Here is a 19,520-nt window from a genome sequence, read left to right as displayed (position 1 = left end):
GGGCCGTGCAGCAGAAATCGTAATATTTTAATTTCGCCATAACTTCAAAACCAAACGTCCAATTTTAATCATTCAAAGACCAAATATTATCTCCATAAACTGTTCTTAGTGATGAAATCATTTATTTTGATAAAGATTAATAGCATGAGTAAAATAAACGCGTTTAAATGTAGTCCAAAAAAAATTCAAGATTTTTAAATAAAAAAATGGTTGCTGTGCCTCACTCGACATAGATGGGTATAGTGTGTCGCGGACTTTTTTGTAGATATTTATAAGATCTACAATTAATTAGAACATTTTATGGTTCTCTCTTTTATAGTTTAGGCAGCGTACGCAAAATAAGTAACTTTTCTGGTTGATTTTTTACACCTTGTGTCCGAAAAACCCAAATATCTTACGGAACCCTATTTTTTTCCAAAATAAAATATAGCCTATGTTACTCGTGGATAATGTAGCTTTCGAATGGTGAAAGAATTTTTAAAATCGGTCCAGTAGTTTTTGAGCCTATTCAGTACAAACAAACAAACAAACAAACAAACAAACAAACAAACAAACAAACAAAGTTTTCCTCTTTATAATATTAGTGTAGATATCCTCTTGGCGATACCTACCTAATGCTTTTTCAATAGTTAGACTAGGACGTGTTATAAAAGTTAACCTATAGGTGTTAAAGATGGGCGTTATTGGCTATTTATGGCAACGGTTAATCAACAGTTATTTAGTTTCAATACCGATATTGATAACCATTGCCGAATATCGGTATCAGAGTTGTGTTTCAACTAATTTAATATGCGTTTCCGTAGTAGTAACTAAGCTAGCTGCCGTATCAATACCGTTTGTATAGCTAGCGCGCGCATATTCACTAAAATAAAACCAATTTTACTTTCATGAATATCGTGAAGTAATCACAACCTTAAGTTCATAGCAACAATGTTTAATTTGATCATTGACATAGGTCAAACTATAGTGGACGCCTGCACGAATAGTTTGCCACAGTCCAGTTAACCAAAAACATTTTACGAAGATTGATAAACCAAAGAGGACCTTATCTCTATTACTCTAAGGCTAACTGTATTAAATTTGATAGATCAAAGTGTAATGGACAAGTACTTGTACAGTTAAGCCTTAGCGTAATAGAGATAAGGTCGGCTTTGGTTTACCAAGTTCTTAGTTACTAAGCCGGTAGCCAATAACCGCTCCTTCTCAGCTTTCAGTGAAAGAAAGAAAGACAAGGCATAATTATTGCGTTTCTAGTTACCAAAAAACCAAACAATGCATTGTCAGTTGCCAGTTGGCAGTGTTGCGTTGTCAGGTGGTTCGTCATAGATGATAGATGATAACCGTTGTTAGCTACGACAATAACGCTACGGTACGCTATAGGCACGGCAGCGGTTTTCAGTTAAGTTAAGCTATAGCGGACACATGTCTAATAGGTGTTAAGTTAAGTTAAACTATAGGTATTTATTTTATACCATAACTGCTATACCCCTTCCAGGTTAGCCCGCTATCATCTTAGACTGCATCATCACTTACCATCAGGTGAGATTGCAGTCAAGGGCTAACTTGTATCTGAATAAAAAAAAAATAAGGAAAAAAGAATTTAAAAAAGAAATCTGTTGTATTAAAACGATTTATACCTACCTAGATAGTTAAATTAAACTTAATAATAGGTATACGTACCTATTTTAAAGATCTTCATGTTAAATACCTACATACAGTTAAAAAGTCACATAACATAACCTACGATAGGTAAATAATTATGTGTATTTTTAACCGACTTCAAAAATAGGAGGAGGAATTTTTAGTTGTAATTGTTAAGCGTGGCACAGCGTAGAACGTTTTTAAGAAAAAATCGATTCAGAACAAAGAAAAAGCAATACCTATGTAGTTTGTTAGCCAAGGTCGTATAGGGTTGCTAGCATGGTTTTTAAATATTCATACAATAGCTACCAACGGAGCTTGTTAAAATGTGAACTCGTATAATATAAGAAACAGGCTATATACTAAGTGACTTGATAACTAAATATAATGTTTTTTAACTGAAGTCTGACAAATAACAAACCTATGTAACAAGCACAGACATTAGCTCCCAGAACGTATCTACAAAATTTTATTGAGTTTGATTAGTATTCAAATGAGAGCCAAACTACGTAGGTATGTATGTTTGGAGTGCACTACGAATAAGCTCCTCTCGAGTCATTTGTTTTTAACAGATTTGCTCGTAAAGTGGCTTTTATTACACCTTTGTTAAAACTGTAAAGTTAACAGCACAGTTGGCCGTTTCAATCTTAAAACTCTGTAAATTTTATGAAAAACCAACTACACGTCTCGTCCTACTAATATTATAAATGTGAAAGTGTGGATGTTTGGATGTTTGTTACTCAATCACGCAAAAACGGCTGAACGGATTTGGATGAAATTTGGAATGGAGATAGATTATATCCTGGAGAGTGACATAGGCTACTTTTTGTCCCGGAAAATCTAAGAGTTCCCACGGGATTTTTAAAAATCTAATTCCACTCGGACGAAGTCGCGGGCATCAGCTAGTAAGTAATAAAATTTTGTACCAGCGATATTGCGGCTATCAGATTTTTGGTAGGTACCTACTGCATTCAGTGCCTAACGCTTAAAAATTCATTATTCGCTCTACAAGAGCCTTAGCCAATTTATAAATCATACGCGGCGGGCTTTACCAATTTCGTTCTGGTTCGGGAAATTTTTAAAAGGTGAACTGTAATGCATATTTTACGAATGAAAATTGAATGAGGAGCTTTTATTTATTAGACGCACAATATAACAGATTATTACTGGCCAAGTCGGCCAACTCGTTATATTTATAACTTGCTTATTTTATAAACATATTTTAAAACTCAAAAAACTATACTTCTGGTAGTGTAAAATAATCATTTCTTTCAGGATTTTTTTAATGAATTTTACCTAGAAGTTAAGTTAATTTTGCTTGTATTAAAAACATAATTAATTTTATAACAACTAAAATAGGACTCTATATTAAGTTCTTTTTATCATATTAATTATATTAAAGATCCCGTCAGATTTGTACGGGAGCGGTGTGCAGGCTCGACCGTAGCAAAGGGAGATCTCCCACCGAGCGATTGGTTGTGCTCGGTAGCGCCAGCTGGGCCGACGGTTGTATCTTAAAACTTCTATAATATATAGTCCAGATTGCAGAAAACTCCGTTAGTGCGAGTACTGTTGGCAGTACATTTTGTTCGGGACTACGTCATGAAATTTTATCGATTGAACAGTGCCATCTAGTTGTCACTGTGGCAACCGCCACAGATTTTTTCAAAATCCTTTCTTAGCCCTACTAAGAAAGTCTATGTTGTAGAAAGAACTTACATGCAAAGTTTCTAGACCCAGCTAAGATTCTTGATATGGGTAACATATTATAGATATATTATACCTACTATCCAATGCTTTGAAAAGCATACAAAGCTATTAATTTGATATCGGTAACTAGGTAACACTTGATTACCTACTCTTCACGCATGAATAAATACCATAACTAGTTTGAATAAGAGGCAATATCATTCATAAGCGTTTATTTTCATGCCTATCGCAAACGATCGATTTATTAAATTCATACCTAGCCGATTAAAATAGAACACAGGATTGATTTAAACGTAGAGGTATTATTACATAACGGTCCTACGAAAATCGAATCGATATAATCATTAAGTAATAAGTAGTAGACCCAACAAAAGTTGCCGAAAATAGAACGCAGGAATGACTACTTCAACGCAGACGTCCTATTACAATGTACAATAACGGTCCTACGAAAATCGGAGAAAATATTTTTGACAGAGAGAAGGATTGAATACTCAAAGCGTCAGTAAAGACACGATTAAACGCACTATAGTGCGTTGAGTAGGCGAAACATTGGATACCGTTTTAATACGGCCGTTGCTGGATAAAATTCGGTCTTAAACAAAACTGCGGTTGTTTGCGTTAGTTCTAAATCTTATCGAATTAGGGAAATTTTAAAACAATAACGAATTGCTTCCCGGCTTAATTCGGTAAAAAGGCCGCAATAAATACTTGGCAGTTCAGAGCAATTTACAGCCTTCTGGATTATGGCTAATTCATTTTTAGGTTTATTGGGCATTTCTTTTTATTACTTTTAGTTCAAAATGTTTGCTCTAAATTTTATTTATGAGTACAATTTATAAGAAAAGGCAGCCTAAAATAAAACACTAATATCCATTCAACCAGGGGCATGGATGGGTGGACATTACTTGACGATTCATAAGCACTTCGGTATTGTAAAAGTTTATTCGAATAACGAAAAAGTGCATTTTCAATAGGTACTGAAAATGCAAGTGACATGACAGCAGCATCGGGCGCAACTCAAAAATGCATTAGATTATCTCAAACAAAATCGCTGTCACCGTCATGTGTACATCTGCACGCTTAGATCTTTTAAACTACGTAATGAGTTTTAATGCGGTTTCCATCAAAGAGGAAGGTTTACCTAATACGTATATTTTAATATTGTTTGGTCTATATTGCACCCTTGCGAAGTGGATACTTAGCGGGTCGCTAGTTTTATACTATACGTTTTAGCTATATTAAATTAATTTCAACCGTAACAATTGTTGTATAAAACCACTTAGTTCGCACTTGGAACGTGTGGGTCTCGCGTCTTTTTCCAACGTAACAATAGCTTACCCATGGCACACCTCTCCACCCTGTTTTGTTCTGCCCCTATTCTTTTGGTTGACATTATTACTTCCCCCTTTGTCTTCCCGAGGTAAGGCGACTCGTGAAAAAGTCAAGTGTCGCAGAGAGAATTTCAAATAAAAGGCTCTACAACCTAGATTTAAAAATTAAAGTCACGCCGAAGCGAAAAGCAGAGGCCAATAAAAAGAAAAAACTCAAAACCTAGGATTTCTTTACTGAAACTAAGAAATTGGAAACTTCTTGCACACAACTTCGAATCAACCACAAAACCTTTCATTTTCTTTAGGTATGTAACAGATCTACGTGTTTCTGTTTAATCCAGATTAGAATTAGTACCTAACCCCTAGGGTAATATAAACACCTTGCCTACCCCCCACACTAACCACCACACGCTGTCGCAAATACTCGGATCGGAAAGATTTTGTATGTTCCGTAATCAATAGAGATTATATGAGACTGTAAAACTACTGTATTATAGCTTAGTTGCACACCTACAGGGTGGAAAAAAATATGGGCCTTTAAGGCCTGACCTTAAAGCCTTAAGTTAGATCATTTTACTCAAAGGAAACATTCTCTTATTTTTAAAAAGAAACAAAACTGCATTCAAAGATATTCTAAAATGAGCTTGTCTCCCGAGAATTGAACCAGCCAAAAATTCATAAAATTAACACTCGCTATTTTACTCTACTTGTCGATACAGCCAAAGTTACATATAAAATTTCTCCTAGAAGCCAAGAAACATTAGGTCTTATTACCTGCCGGGTACTGTATCTACCTACAGCTATCACAAAGCCGGATATATGAAATAAGCCTACAGGATATATGTGAGACCAATCGTAATGAGGACAATAAGAATTCTTCTTCTGTCTAGAAAATAAATAGGCCTAGAGCCGCCCTTCGTGTCGCGAAACGTGGCAGTCAAAATAAAGCTTTTGTTGGTAGCAATTACGGAAACCATAATGCGGGTCTACAGCAATTTATGACCCTCTACTTTTAGCGGAAAATGTCTTTAGACTTTTACTTTTGTCATTGTTGCGCATAATGGTGCCATTTGGACCATAGAAAATAATCTTCGCTTAACTTGTATTTAAGGGTACTTTACCTATGGCACGTAAATATGGGACGGAGGTCAGAGCTGTATAATCATTTTTTAATGAAATCTCTAAGTAATAATACTTTGACCAGCAACAGATCGTATAACATCGAATGAGAGAAATATCAATTTTATTAAACTAACTTTATTAGATAAATTAATAATTTCATAGCATTTCTGATAATTCAAATAAGTTTTAACCGACTTCCAAAAAGGAGGTGATTCTCAATTCGCCCCGTTTTTGTTTTTTTTTTTTTTTAATATGTACATCGATTTTTTCCAGGTTTCTGTACCGATTTTTAAAAATAACCTTACAGTTGGTATTTCTAAAACTTTTTCTAAGTCTAAGAATTAAGAAGTCTAAGTTATTTCAAGTGTCGTACATCCTGACATCCTGTCCTGTCTGCTTACTTATTCAGAACATTAAACCGATTTCAGACTTGGCATCAGAGGGGCCAAATTGTTATAGCCATACCCTCATCGAGTGTGCTTTTTAGACCTGAACAAACATGTCCTGAATGTTAATGTGAAATAGGAGACAAAACAAAAACGTGGACATCTAAAATCCATTATTCTAAAGATTGTTTTTGCTCTTGATTTTGTTTTTTTAGGTTCTGTATTTCCAGCAAAAAAGGAACCCTTATAGTATCACTTTGTTGTCTGTCTGTCGTGTCTGTCAAGACCTATCAAGGCAATCAAAATATGTGATTATACATCGCAAAAAAAAAAAAAAACTTCTACGATGGCTTGTAGTAAATTATGTATTTCTGACGATGGTACAGAAAACTTCGTGTGCGAGTCCGCTTCGCTCTTGGCCGGTTTTTTTAACTGTGTGTAATAGCATCTAAAATAAATATTTAAATAAACATTATACCTAGCTATAACCCGCGACTTCGTCAGTGTGAAATTAGATTTTCTTAAAATCCCGTCAGTAATTGTTTTTCCCCGTCCCCCCATGACTAATGAATCCAATTTTTTAATGTTATACCTACCTACCTATAGACATTCGATGCAAATGAAGTCATTTTGTTTGGCACTCTTCTTTGAACTCAACAAATATTTGACACCATCTCATTTCATATGATTATAATTTTCATTGGCAATATTAATCAGTCCACTTTGCATATTAAATTAAAATTGAATACCTTCTTTATTTGAAAGGACACTAAATTAATATGCGAAAGAAGTTGAAATTAAACGCTGTCATTGTACCTATAGTTTAAAATTCAGTTCCCATCGTAACGAAGCTCATTTGAAACTTATGCCAACCGATACGATAGGTCCATTAACATTTTAATTAAAATTAACTTTATGGCTTATTTTTACATAATATCACCGTTGGGATCGGGGAAAAATGTCATTTTTTTGGCTGACAATTACAATAATTGTTATTAAGTATAAAGTAGGGTAGATTCGGGTCTCTTGGTCAAAAACAAAGGACAAACGACATAATCGAAGATTGTAAATGATTAGGTAAAATAAAATTTTCGCAAACCTTACCTATTAGTCTCTAAATTCTAATAATCAGTTGAATCGGTCACAAAATAGTTCAAAATGTTAATTCCCCTGGCGCAGTAGTGAGCGCTGTAATCTTGTGGGAAGCACTGGGTTTGAATCCCAGCAGCGTCAATTTGGGAAATTAAAGTTTCTTATTATAGTGCTAGTTACCACCTTACCACCAAGCGGTTCAGCGTTTAAAGTACCATTATAAACACCAAACATACCCACTTCCGAATTAGCCAGCTATCACAGACTAAATCATCACTTTACCTACCACCAGGTAAGATCGCTGACAAGGACTAACTTATCACCGATTAAAAATAAACTTCGAGCTCTAATTTTATTCTTCCTACGCTAAGAGCGTTAATGTCATCAACCAGATTACCAGACTAGAGTAATTAAATTAAATCAACCTAATCCGTAACAAAAACTAACGAAGAATTAATTAAGTATATTGGTTTAGATAAAAATCAGCCCTAACCTAATAATTACATCGTCTTAGATAAAATCAGTTACTTGACCTGCTTTTAATTTAAACCTTCTGTTAAATAAAATAAATTTGAATTTCAACATTATAATATTCTGAGTTATGAACAAAGCCGACGCTCCCGCCCGGCGCAAGACAAGTTCATAACTGATTAGAGCTCAACTAATTTAATCCACAATGCTGGAAAGTGTTGTGTATTCTAATAAAATGGGTAAAGTTAGAGTCATACATACTCTCTCGTTAATTGAGTATAATATTTGAAGGTAGATTAGATCGAACTAATATTGAAAAGTTAAACACTAAAATGCCTAAGTTAAAATGGTATTTAGTTGCTACTTCCTATAACGAAGAATATTGTCACCCATGGATATTATAAAATATAGGCTCTCTAACCAACAGAAAATGTACGAGTAATACGAGGATTGAAAACTAAATTAAGTAATATCCCGCAAAATTCACTCATTAAACACGTTTCATTAAATAGTAATGTCGAAAGCTTTATTAAGCTTTCGACATTACTATTATATTGAAAATCGATAAATTTATCAAAATGAGAACGGCAAATTATACTACGAGTAGTATACTTGTTAATCCTGGCAAATATATGCGCAATCATTTCGCTTTACAATAAAAATCCTTATTTAATTTTCCATCGTAAAATCCCATGACACATCCTGTGAAGGTAATAATGTATATCGGCTTTACTGGGGGCTGCGGTTAATATTTGGTAGTATATATGTAGATGGTAATTAAAATAAATAACTGGCGCCGCTTCTGTTCTCTTTCTCTAAACTCAATTCAGATAATCTGCATCGTTTTCTTTTTAATATTGCTAATAAATAGGTACGTTAACGCAATAAGTCAATTTTTTATTTCCCTCCTTACATCGCACATATTTTACGTTTATTTTTCTTAAAAAATAATAAAATAGAAAAAATATCTTTGTCAGAAAAGTTTATGAAGTCATTGAAGCAAAAAATTTTATTTTCGAGGATCCGATTGTCGATAAAGACTATTTGGACAGTAATTAAATTCTAGTCCTTTGTTACTACTACTATGTTGTTATTATCTTTATAACCTAATCAAATAACAGTCCAAAAACCACTCAAAATAATAAATTTTCTTTCACAATATTTTCCAAGGAACCAAAGTACCTAAAAGTGTCACAACTCAACAATCAACTAAACTTTTAAAAGAAATTAATGTTTGCCTAATTAAATAAAAGGCCAGTAGAGCCCTTATAAAAGTTGACGCAAATCAAACGCTTTTTATTTTATAATTAAGAGTTTCGTTTGTTTTTCGAGACTTTTAAAACTCAGTTATTTTCCATTTTAACGCATTTGCATTTGCGGGGATCTTTCACAACGAAGCTATTTTTGAGACTGACGAATGAGGTCAATGGGCAGGTAGGTTTATGTACATATACCTAAAAACTTTAAATTACAATCAAAAAAGGCTTGCTGGCCAAAAGCTCTACCGTTCGATCATCGTCAGAATAGTTAGTGCTATAGTCGTCTAATTCATACTAATCTGTCTTCGTCTATCTGTTACCTTTTCAAATACAGAGATAGCTTGCATGTCAGAAAAAGAGTTCCTACGAATTTTAAAAATTTCACTTTACAAAGTCGCGGGCATCATCTAGTAATATAACAAAAGTAATAGCATGATTTCGGCTTATGATCGATAAACTTTGCTTCTATGCAGCGCAAGTGTTAAGTTGAATGTGAGAGAGCAATGTGTCGAAGTTTGAAAAAAAATCCTACTAGGTAGGTGGTACCCATTATCTTTGATTCGAAAGGAAAATTTATATTTTACTAGCTGAAGCGCGCGACTTCGTCCGCGTGGAATTAAGTTTCTAAAAGTCCCGTGGGAACTCTTTGTATTTCCGGGATTCCAAGTAGCATATGTCACTCTCCAGGTCTTTATCTATACCCATGCAAAAAATCACGTCAATCCGTTGCACCGTTGCGACGTGATTGAAGGAAAAACCAACAAAAAAACACACTTTCGCATTTATAATAAGGGTACTGATTAGTACAGTTACATAACATTAAATATCAGTAATTTCGCATGAAAACATGAAATCCATTTCACACTACATCATAAAGCAGGCATAATAAATGTTGCCCTTTTTGCAAAGCGACTCTAGTCCGGGTAATCACAAAGCTTTGCGAGTGAAGTAAGTAGTGCTTTTACTTCATTTGGATAGCTGCGGCTCAGCGCGGCAAAGTTTGCGTCGGGTTGCTAATGCTGTGTTTAGCACTGAATCATTATTAAAGCTTTGTTTCGCTGTTGTGGTTGAGTTTAATGTGGGTGTTTTAACTGACTTTACACAAAAATGATGTATTACAATAAATGTGCATAGTTTCTAGATAAATCTAATCAATAAAAATGTGGATGGACGGTTTAGCACGACGTAGTTTGTCTTGGGCTGCTAATGCTGTGTTAGCACCGAATTGTTATTAAAAACTTTGAATCATTTCACCGTGTTTGTATCGACCAACTTATACTTGTGCTCCTATTTAGGAATTTATTTTAACGTTAATAATGCTGTATCGTATTTATACATCAATAAAATAAAATAAAATGGATTACAAATATTGCAATACATTTTCTCCTACTCGATGCGTACCTATACTACTTCTATTTTTTATTATTCTTCAATTAATTGATGAATGGCAATCGGAGAGCTATTGAATGTTATTCGACGTCAAATAACATTTGATCGTTATAAAAGCTCTTCAAAAACTTTAGTTTGGTTTAGAAAATAGATATTTCACTCGTCAAAACATTTCATGAATAAAATTCATATCCATGAATAAAGTTAGAGTTGGTTTAGATGTGATATTTCTATTCGACAAAATATAATAGTTTTAACATGAATCCGAAAAATAAACATTGAAGCAGCTATTTGTTTTTTATAACCAACTTCAACTAAACTTATGATTTTGTATAAATATACTGTGGGTTAGTATGAAATTTTACATCAGCTGTTTAACTTTTAACGAAATTCAATAACATTAGAGCAAAATAGGCCTGCAGGTTCTTCTACTACAACCATGCAGTCAGGAATTATCATTCAGGAAGTATCACGAATTATCATTTTCGCAAGCTTTCCACTTGGACCGCTGGCTGCAGATAGGTATATGGACAAACTTGAGCTTTTATTTTGACGTTAAAGTTTTTTCTAACTCAAATTCTATCAAAATTGATAAGATATTAAATGATTGAATCTTATACTAACTCTACTAAATATACTAATTAACTAGCAAGACAATATAGAGTATTATTTTCCAATATCAATTTACGGATGCTTTTTATTTGAAAGAACCATTAGTTTTATGAGGCATGAATAAGAGACGATAGTAAACTATGACTTTTCACGGCAATTTTTAAGAAAGGTGACATTGCACTTCCTTTGAAATACATCTTACCCCTAAGTGGGCCGGGGTCGTATTCTACCTAGACGCGTCAATATTTATGTTCAATGGATTTCCTATCTACTGTAAAAAGCTGCTCTGTTTGAAAAGCTTTCATTTTCATAGAAAAACATATAATAAGTATATAATTTTAAAAGATATCTGGACCCTTTTTATGTCCTAAATGATGTACAGATTAGCTGACAATTATCCTACAAAACGGCATCTAAATCGAACCGCGCGTTTCCGGGAAACTAATTATGTTGGAATAGAATTGCTCGAAAGTATAGGATACTCGAACTAACTTCTCCAAGAAATGAATTCATCCAATTGTTATAATAAAAGAAAAGAAATATAAAGTGTAAAGAATAATATAATAACAATTAGTTGGATTTTTTCAAGTTTATTACTTGAAAAAGATCCTTTCACAGAGTTTTTGATATTCAACTTTATAAAGTTTGATTTTTATGTCGAATATCTAACATTTACTGGGTTGGTTTCTATTTGCGGAACAACGTTCAATTTTGAGTCGCAGATTCCTTCATAGGTATAGTGCATTCAAAATAAACTGGCGTGTTTGTACTTGAGACCGTCATTAACAATAACAATAGGATTAAGTCGTGACGTGTGAATTCAAAAGTATCAACACTATGAGGTTGAACCGGCTCCTTTAAAAATGAATGGGCTCAGTGAGTGTTTGGTTTATTACCCGTATTCTTTACGTGGCATGTCGAATGTAATCCTATTGTTATTGCTAATGACGGTCTCAAATGGAAACACGCCAGTTTATTTTGAATGCACTATACCTATTTGGTAAATATGCTGACAAATTAAATAAGCGCTTCTATCGCTTTGTACGTTTTAAATAGGCTGTCATTGTCCAGACGAAAAAGTAATAAGAAGAGAAGCGAAGACAAAGACGAATACAATTCCAGGATGTTTCGAAGGTTCATTAGCATACAGATTGACCCGCACAACGGAGGCGACTCAAATACTAACAATGAACTGAATTTTAATTTAAATAGGTAAGACCTCTAACGATTGTTTTATATCCAAATTCAATCGAATTTTCATTTTGATTTACCGATAATTCCCTAACAAAGAATTGCCTATATTGTTATTTTACCAAGAATTACACTTACAAATTCATAATATTAGTAGGTATGGTTTATTATCAATTTTATGCACCTAGTTGTTATCAACTTATAATAAGTGGTTGTTGGTTGTTCTAATATAATAAGGGAAGACACTGCCTCCTGAAACACAGTTTTCACTTCCTCAGGCGGCAGGGCCTCACACTACAGCTTGTTAATACTATGTTTTTGTTACGTTAATAAAGATTATTTATAATTTATTTATTTTTTATTCGTTAATTCAGAACATTTGTCCAACTTTTATTTCGACTAAATACTCATTACTTTTGTAATTTTTTCGTCTACTAATGGATATCTACTTAATACTACATATATTTTTAAGATCTTAGGTTTTGAGCAATCATGGTTTCCTACTCTAGAATATTAAAATCTATTAAAATCTCTTCATCCTGTTAATAAACGTACAATTAGGTACAAAACAATAATTTGTACGAGGAAATTGCATCGGATAAGAATGTAGGTCTACAATAAAACAATATAACTTACCTCGTTCTCTTTAACGATGGTGGCAGAGTCAATCTTCCTGGGAAACTGGTCAGCGCCTAGAGATGCGTCAGTCATTGTGCCTTCATCTATTAAAGTATCTCTACTATTTTTTATAGAATGTCTAATGAGATCGGGTTTTTCTGAGCTCATTGAATTACTCGCATTTTCATTCGTACAGTTCTCTCGGCCTGAGTTTCTGTCTTCGTTAGTACGTGATTTATCTTCCCGGCTTTTGATTTTAAAACACGATATTGACTTTTTATCCTCTTTAGCCTCGTCACGGCTAATTGCGTTGTGCTCTGAATTAAAGTCGTCTTTATTTTCATTTTTTACAAACGCTATTTTGAGTCTTTTCTTCTTTCCATTCCATTTTGTACTAGCTGGCTTTGATGTGTTGCTATCGTCACTGACACTGTCCGTACAGACGGGGTTGACGAGAATTTTCGTTGATTTCGCTTTTCGTTCTATCTTTCTTAAATTTAATAAATTCCCTGACGAATCCACATAAATAGGCAAAGGGGTTACTGACGGCGAGTCCTCTTTGGTTTTTTCATTTATTTTGTGCTCAGAATTAGGAAATATGCTAATCGATTTCATAACATCAGTTGAGTTTTGACGCATTTTACCGCTAGATCCGAGTGGTCCCATAGTGACTGGTGGTCCTCCTTTAAACAATAACGCTGTCTCCGTTGGTTGACACACACAAGCTAGCATTTTCACTCAGTCACAGATTGCTTACTACTACCTACTATCACTCACATTTTTGGTGTTATATAAAAGGCTACGCAAATACGATTAGGTATAATTTAATATGACTGGAACCTAGATAAGACCAAAGGAAGGAAGACCATTTTAATTTTTCAAGATTTTTTGTCTTTTCATCATCATCATTGACCTATCGACGGATCACTACTGAGCACTCATCTTGGATAGAAAGGCGTTTGGCCAAGGGTCTTTGAAGGGATTGGCAGACTTCACACACCTTTGAGAATATTATGGAGAACAGTCGACCTTAGCCCGACTAGTTTCGAATCCATCCGGGGTCCTTTTTCAAGGGAGTCTTAGCCGCGACGCGTGCGCGAACTGACTCCCTTGAAAAAGGACCCCGGATGGGTTCGAAAGTAGGCGGGCTAACGTCAGGCTAACGTCGACTAAACACGTGAGTGTAGCCGGGTAAGAGATACCTACTGTTTGTGATTATTTTTGAAATGACCACAAATTCGACCAAAATGAGCAAAAACTTTTATCATTTCCTATTATGGAATAGCTAGGTATCATACCCCACCACACTTCCAGCATCATCTCAACTCAACCGTACCTCAGAATACATAATAGTACCGAGTACAAACAGTAGGTACCAAAATACACTATTTCACACAATACATACATATTTAATTCTCAATAGAAAAATTGGCAGTGACTGTAAAATTGATACCGAATTTATCAGGAAGATAACGCACGAACAAAGGTTGCATTACAAGCACAAGTTTACAAGCTTTACAAAAGCTTGTAAAAATAAAATAAAGTGTCTTGAAACTGCCAGTAAAAACAAAAGTAATAAAAGCCTATTTATGTCCAACTTCTAAAAGCATTAAAAGCATTGCTCCAATTGCGGGATCGCAAGTAAGACAGCAGGATTTCTCCCGAGGCCTTCATCGACAGATAAAAAAAAACAAAGTGATCCTATAAGGGTTCCTTTTTTTCTTTTCAGGTACGGAACCCTAATAAAAGATTATATTTGTTTGAAGATTGATCAGACTACATTAAACTATGAAAATGTCTCCATAGGTAAGTAATTGTTGATAGCTTATTGGTAATTAAAAATTTTGAAATAATTTCGGATATAAACACCCACACATGTACACACATACAAACACACTCACACAAACTATTAAGGCAATTCCAAACAAGCACCAATGTATTACGGAAAGCACAACTTATTACCATAACACAGTTTTCACTTTTTCGGAAAACTTTGTAATTCTTGCAAGTAAAAACTCCGTGATTTCTCTCTTCAAAATGTATTTTAAATATTGATTTTCTACCTTAGCATCTTATGATTAAAAGCTTCGATGTTTTTAAATTACAGTCTTAACTTTCACAGTAATTTCCATAGTATAAATTTCTAACTAGTTTCTCGATATTGTATTCATAAACACCATTGATGTTGGAATCCCCCTCTACTTGATGAAGCATGTGGGCGGGGCAGGCGAGCCGCGGATATGAGCAAACGCTCATATCAAAGTCTTTTGAGCACATTACTATGGGCCATTTTTGCCCAATTGTCACCGTGATTGGAGCTGCCGTACAAAACTCGAAAAGATGCCGAGTTTTACTGTAATTATAAGTCGTATGCGAAATAAAAATGTGAGTCCGGGTAAATAAAGGAATTTCTTTCGTCCATAAGATAAAAATCTACTAAAATATTTGTAGATCGAGGCATAATCTCGAAAAATTATATCGGTTGACAATGTTAAGAGCGTTCAACACAATTACCGATTTTTTAGAAATTATTCATGTGCGAAGTGCTACAGATATTAGGAGTAATAACGAATAAAAAGGTTGAAATATTTAAGAACAAGCCTTTTTTAAAGATCTATGCTAATGAATTATTAATTTTATTGAAAAATAATAATCCTATCAAATCCTTATTCTTGCGGAAGACGTTTACTAAATTATACGATTTTTGAGTGCGTCTTTAGTTAACATATAACCACGAAAAACACATATAATAAACACATTCACTGGTTATTTCTAACAAAGACATTTATTTCTAACATACAAAAACTACAGTGATATCAAAACTCAGTCTTTCACACTGTAAATACTCAAAGCCCCGTTTGTTTTAGTGGTTTACTAAAACATCGGAAACACACGAGTATCTCGTAATGCCTACAATAAGAGAAGATAGACAGCAATGCTAAGAAACATAAGGCCAAACTATCCATACGAATACGTCCATACGAATAGTCTTACAGTGTCACTTAGAAGAATATAAGAACTGTCTTGTGGGCACTAAAGCCACCGAAAGCCTTATGAGAAGAGTTTTTCGATGGAATGACCTTCTCCCAACTCTTGACACACTCATAAAAATACCAATGACTGATTACAGATGACCTAGAAATATCAAAACAAAAAATAACTGTTATGCATGGTCTTTTAGTAAATCCTACTAAATCACAGGCTACTTTTGAAATTGGCCCAGCTACGAAATTGTATTGTGCCAATTTCAAGTCTTCCAATCATAGCTAATGATGATCACGTATCGTGGTCAAGCAGAGCAAACTTTCCGTGTGCGTAAAAGTGAAAACTCTAGGGCAACAAGATTATAAAGATAGCCAGACGTGAAAAACTGACTAGGATACCCTTAAGGCTCTTGAAAACTATCAGACAGACGGTTACGAAACAAAAAATGTTCGACAACTTGGGTCACTGGTGATTTGTGAACCAGTGAAAAAAAACTTCACATCCATACAAAATTTATTTTTAATTTTCATAAGGCTCCCTAGAACATTTTTGTATGGAACTCTTTTTTGACACTTGGCATGTGCACAGAGCTTGAAGGTTTTCTTTCAGAAAAAAAATCCTTAAAGTCACAATTGTACAAAATTTATTGGAGTACCTTAATTACAAATTATAGACCTATCTCAGTGCTAACAATGCTTTCAAATGTCATCGAGAAAATTCTGAACAACCAGCCAGCCAGCTTCTTGAATAGACATAACATATTATTATCTGAGAATCAGTTTGGTTTCCGGAAGGGAAAGTCTACAGAAGATGCCATCAACCTTCTGACTGATCAAATTGTTAATTGTATAGAAGCTAAGAACAAAGTAGTAGGCGTGATTATTGATCTCACCAAGGCTTTTAATACCGTCTCTGTTCCTATTCTTGTAGGCAGATTAGAAGCTATTGCTATAAGGGGATATACACTAAGTATCTTCAAGGATTATCGCTGCGGTCGGGGAAAAAAGATGGCCAGCAAACAAAACAAATTCATACAAAAATTTCCTTCATTTTCAAACAAACAAAGAACTTGCGAAGTGGTCCCACGCGTCAACGCTCTTAATTTTGGGCTTCCGTGTGTCGATAATTTTATCGATAGTGTATTTTTGTTAATAAAGGCTAAACATCTTGTGGTACCTATTGTTATAAAAAAGTTTAAGTACTATAGCATAATTTATAGTAGGTAGTAATACAACAATAGTAGATCTATTTATATAATAAGACTTCCTCCGGCCTGACTGACAGACTGATCTATTTACTATCTAGTCTATCAATATACTTATATAAATTCTATCAATCCGCACATGGCCAGCGTGGTAGACTACGACCAAACCCTTCTCACTCTGAGAAGAGACCCATGCTCTGCAGTGAGCCGGCGATGGATTGATCATGATGATGATGGACAACAATAGATTGCATATTTTATACTTTGCCAAAACAAGACAGGTATATCATGGATTGACTAGGTATTCTACAGAATGACTGAATTATAGACATTTCCGGTACCATTATTGATTTTGAAATCGTAAGAACAGGATCTCGGCTGAAGTGAGAAGATTGGTAACTTAGGTAGGTACATACTGATATTTAACATACATATAAGTCGAGTTGAGAACCTTTTTTTCGAAAGTCTGTTAGAAATCGTCATGTATGTAAATATTTTTTTAAGATAGCCAATAATTATGACGTATTGATAATTATTATCGATATCGACTTCCAATTGTAACACATCACTATTTGTCAGTGGCTTGTGTATTGCCAGTGACGTACAAAAATTTTCACAATAATCTAATTAATTATTTTTAAAGTGATTACTTCGAGCGACATGTACTTTATATAGTGAAACATGTTTTTCAGATGTTTGCACAATAAGCACAATAATTATCAACGCTTGGAACATGATATTAAGAACTGAAAATATTTATTGTGCAAATTTTTATCATAGCTGGCAATACAATACTTGAATGGTACTTCAAAATCAACCCTACCATTAAGAAGATACAGACGATTTTTGCTTGTAATTTTTTGACCAATAGTAGAGTCGCGATGGCTGTGTTGCTGAATACGCTATTCTTTAAGATAGTGTGCGAGGTGGCTCGCGCGGTTTTCATACAAAAGTAACTTCATCAGCGTTCTATAGTATTTATTATTCTAGGATAAACACTAACGTTTCGCACCGACAAATTACACACAGCAAAATATGGTATGCGGTTCTTTCTCCGACCGCTACAGGATCGAAATATAAATCCCTGAACGTATTTTTGGCTTTTGTTTCCATGTTGTAATTTGATTACACCCAGTTAACCCAGGCATACAATTCTAGCGAGAGCCAAGTGAATTCAACTGAAGCACAATGCTTATTTCAATGAGTTTGCTTAATTGCGAAATAAACTTTGGCATAGCGAACAGTAGCAGAGCAAAATGTATTACCCACTGAATAGAATATAATAAGAAATCTTTCTGTGCAGTTTTCTTTTCTGTAAACTTATCTCTATGTAGGTAAATGGACTTTACTCTAATAGGGCGCGTCCACATAGTTTGAAATGCTATCATGAGAGACAATTTAGAAATTATAAATTCCCAAATTGCCTCTGCCGGAAATTGAATCCGGGACCTCCACTTAAAGACCACAGCGCTCACCACTGCGCCAGGGAGGTCGTCGATATACTTAATAACGAAACACTTGCGAAAGAATCCATAAAAAATAAAACATGCATAGGTACAATTTTTTCCATTTAATCTGCGGATAAAACCCCAAAAAGAGCAACAAAGGCCGCGCGTAAGGAGCTCACGTAGTAAAATAATAATCTCGTGCGGGATTTCATTGTTATGGCCAAACATTCGTATCCTTTATAAAATGCAGAAAGACCTTACTTACGATAATGATAGAAACAAAAACGACATAAATCCGTACCCATTTTATAAATTCGGTAGTTTCTATATATTCAACCACTCAATCTTGTAGATTGTAGAAACACATAGTTTAAAAACTAGGTAGCTGGAATACGTAATTTTTACTCCGTAGGTATCTTTAGGTACAGGATTTTAAAACATTTATCCATGAAGACATCAAAATGCCAGTTTTTAATAAAAACATTATGGTTTTGAGATCCGATTGTACTTAGGTTCTTATCTTGGAAGAAGGGACTTCGAATTCGATTCTTGATTATAGGCTTTTTAATTAGAAGTGACAGCTTGAACAAGCTTAAATAGAAAGAGAGACAACGCGTGCCAGATGAAATAACGATATTTTATAAAACCTGAAAGATTCCCTGCGTATTGTCCTCAATACTGGGAGGAGCGTTTGTTTGGATGGTCGTTTGGATCATGGTGGCTTTGTATAATAGGTAATAAAGGTGTAAAAAATCTTACGTCAAAGTATAGTCTTATTTTTTTTTTCTTCATGTCTGGCAGGGGGTTACCACGATAGTAATGCATGGCGTGATTTCTGATACTATCTGAAGAAAAAAAAGACTAAACTTTGACGTAAGATTTTTTACCTGTATTATAAAATTTGAAATATATATAAATAAAAAGTATTTTTATTTTAAAATAGTTTTATAAGTTCTAGTAAACTATAATACTATAACCGCGCATAGTAACATACTTATCCATATAGCAAGTACCTATTTGAGGAGCTGACAAAAATAGTCTACGCCGCCCTCATTAAACTT

General features: G+C 34.3%; 1 protein-coding gene across 8 annotated transcripts in view; it reads right to left on the bottom strand.

Moving 5' to 3' along the window:
- The window catches only part of ASPP (Ankyrin-repeat, SH3-domain, and Proline-rich-region containing Protein), a 302,304-nt gene that overhangs the window by 56,544 nt on the left and 226,240 nt on the right, over window positions 1-19,520 (bottom strand). The window contains exon 1 of one of the 8 annotated variants that reach the window (XM_069503951.1): window positions 12,841-13,639. The exons of 5 other annotated variants lie outside the window; for them this stretch is intronic. In XM_069503951.1, coding sequence (XP_069360052.1) covers window positions 12,841-13,554 — 714 coding nt within the window. In that variant the 5' untranslated portion in view covers window positions 13,555-13,639. Of the gene's footprint in view, window positions 1-12,840; window positions 13,640-19,520 lie in introns of those variants that run through there. 2 more of the 8 variants (XM_069503948.1, XM_069503947.1) reach the window with 2 other exon arrangements.

Source organism: Maniola hyperantus, chromosome 16, assembly GCF_902806685.2.
Source record: "Maniola hyperantus chromosome 16, iAphHyp1.2, whole genome shotgun sequence".
NCBI lineage: Eukaryota > Metazoa > Arthropoda > Insecta > Lepidoptera > Nymphalidae > Maniola > Maniola hyperantus.
Note: the sequence above shows the minus strand (reverse complement) of the source record. Positions and strands in the feature narration are given on the sequence as shown.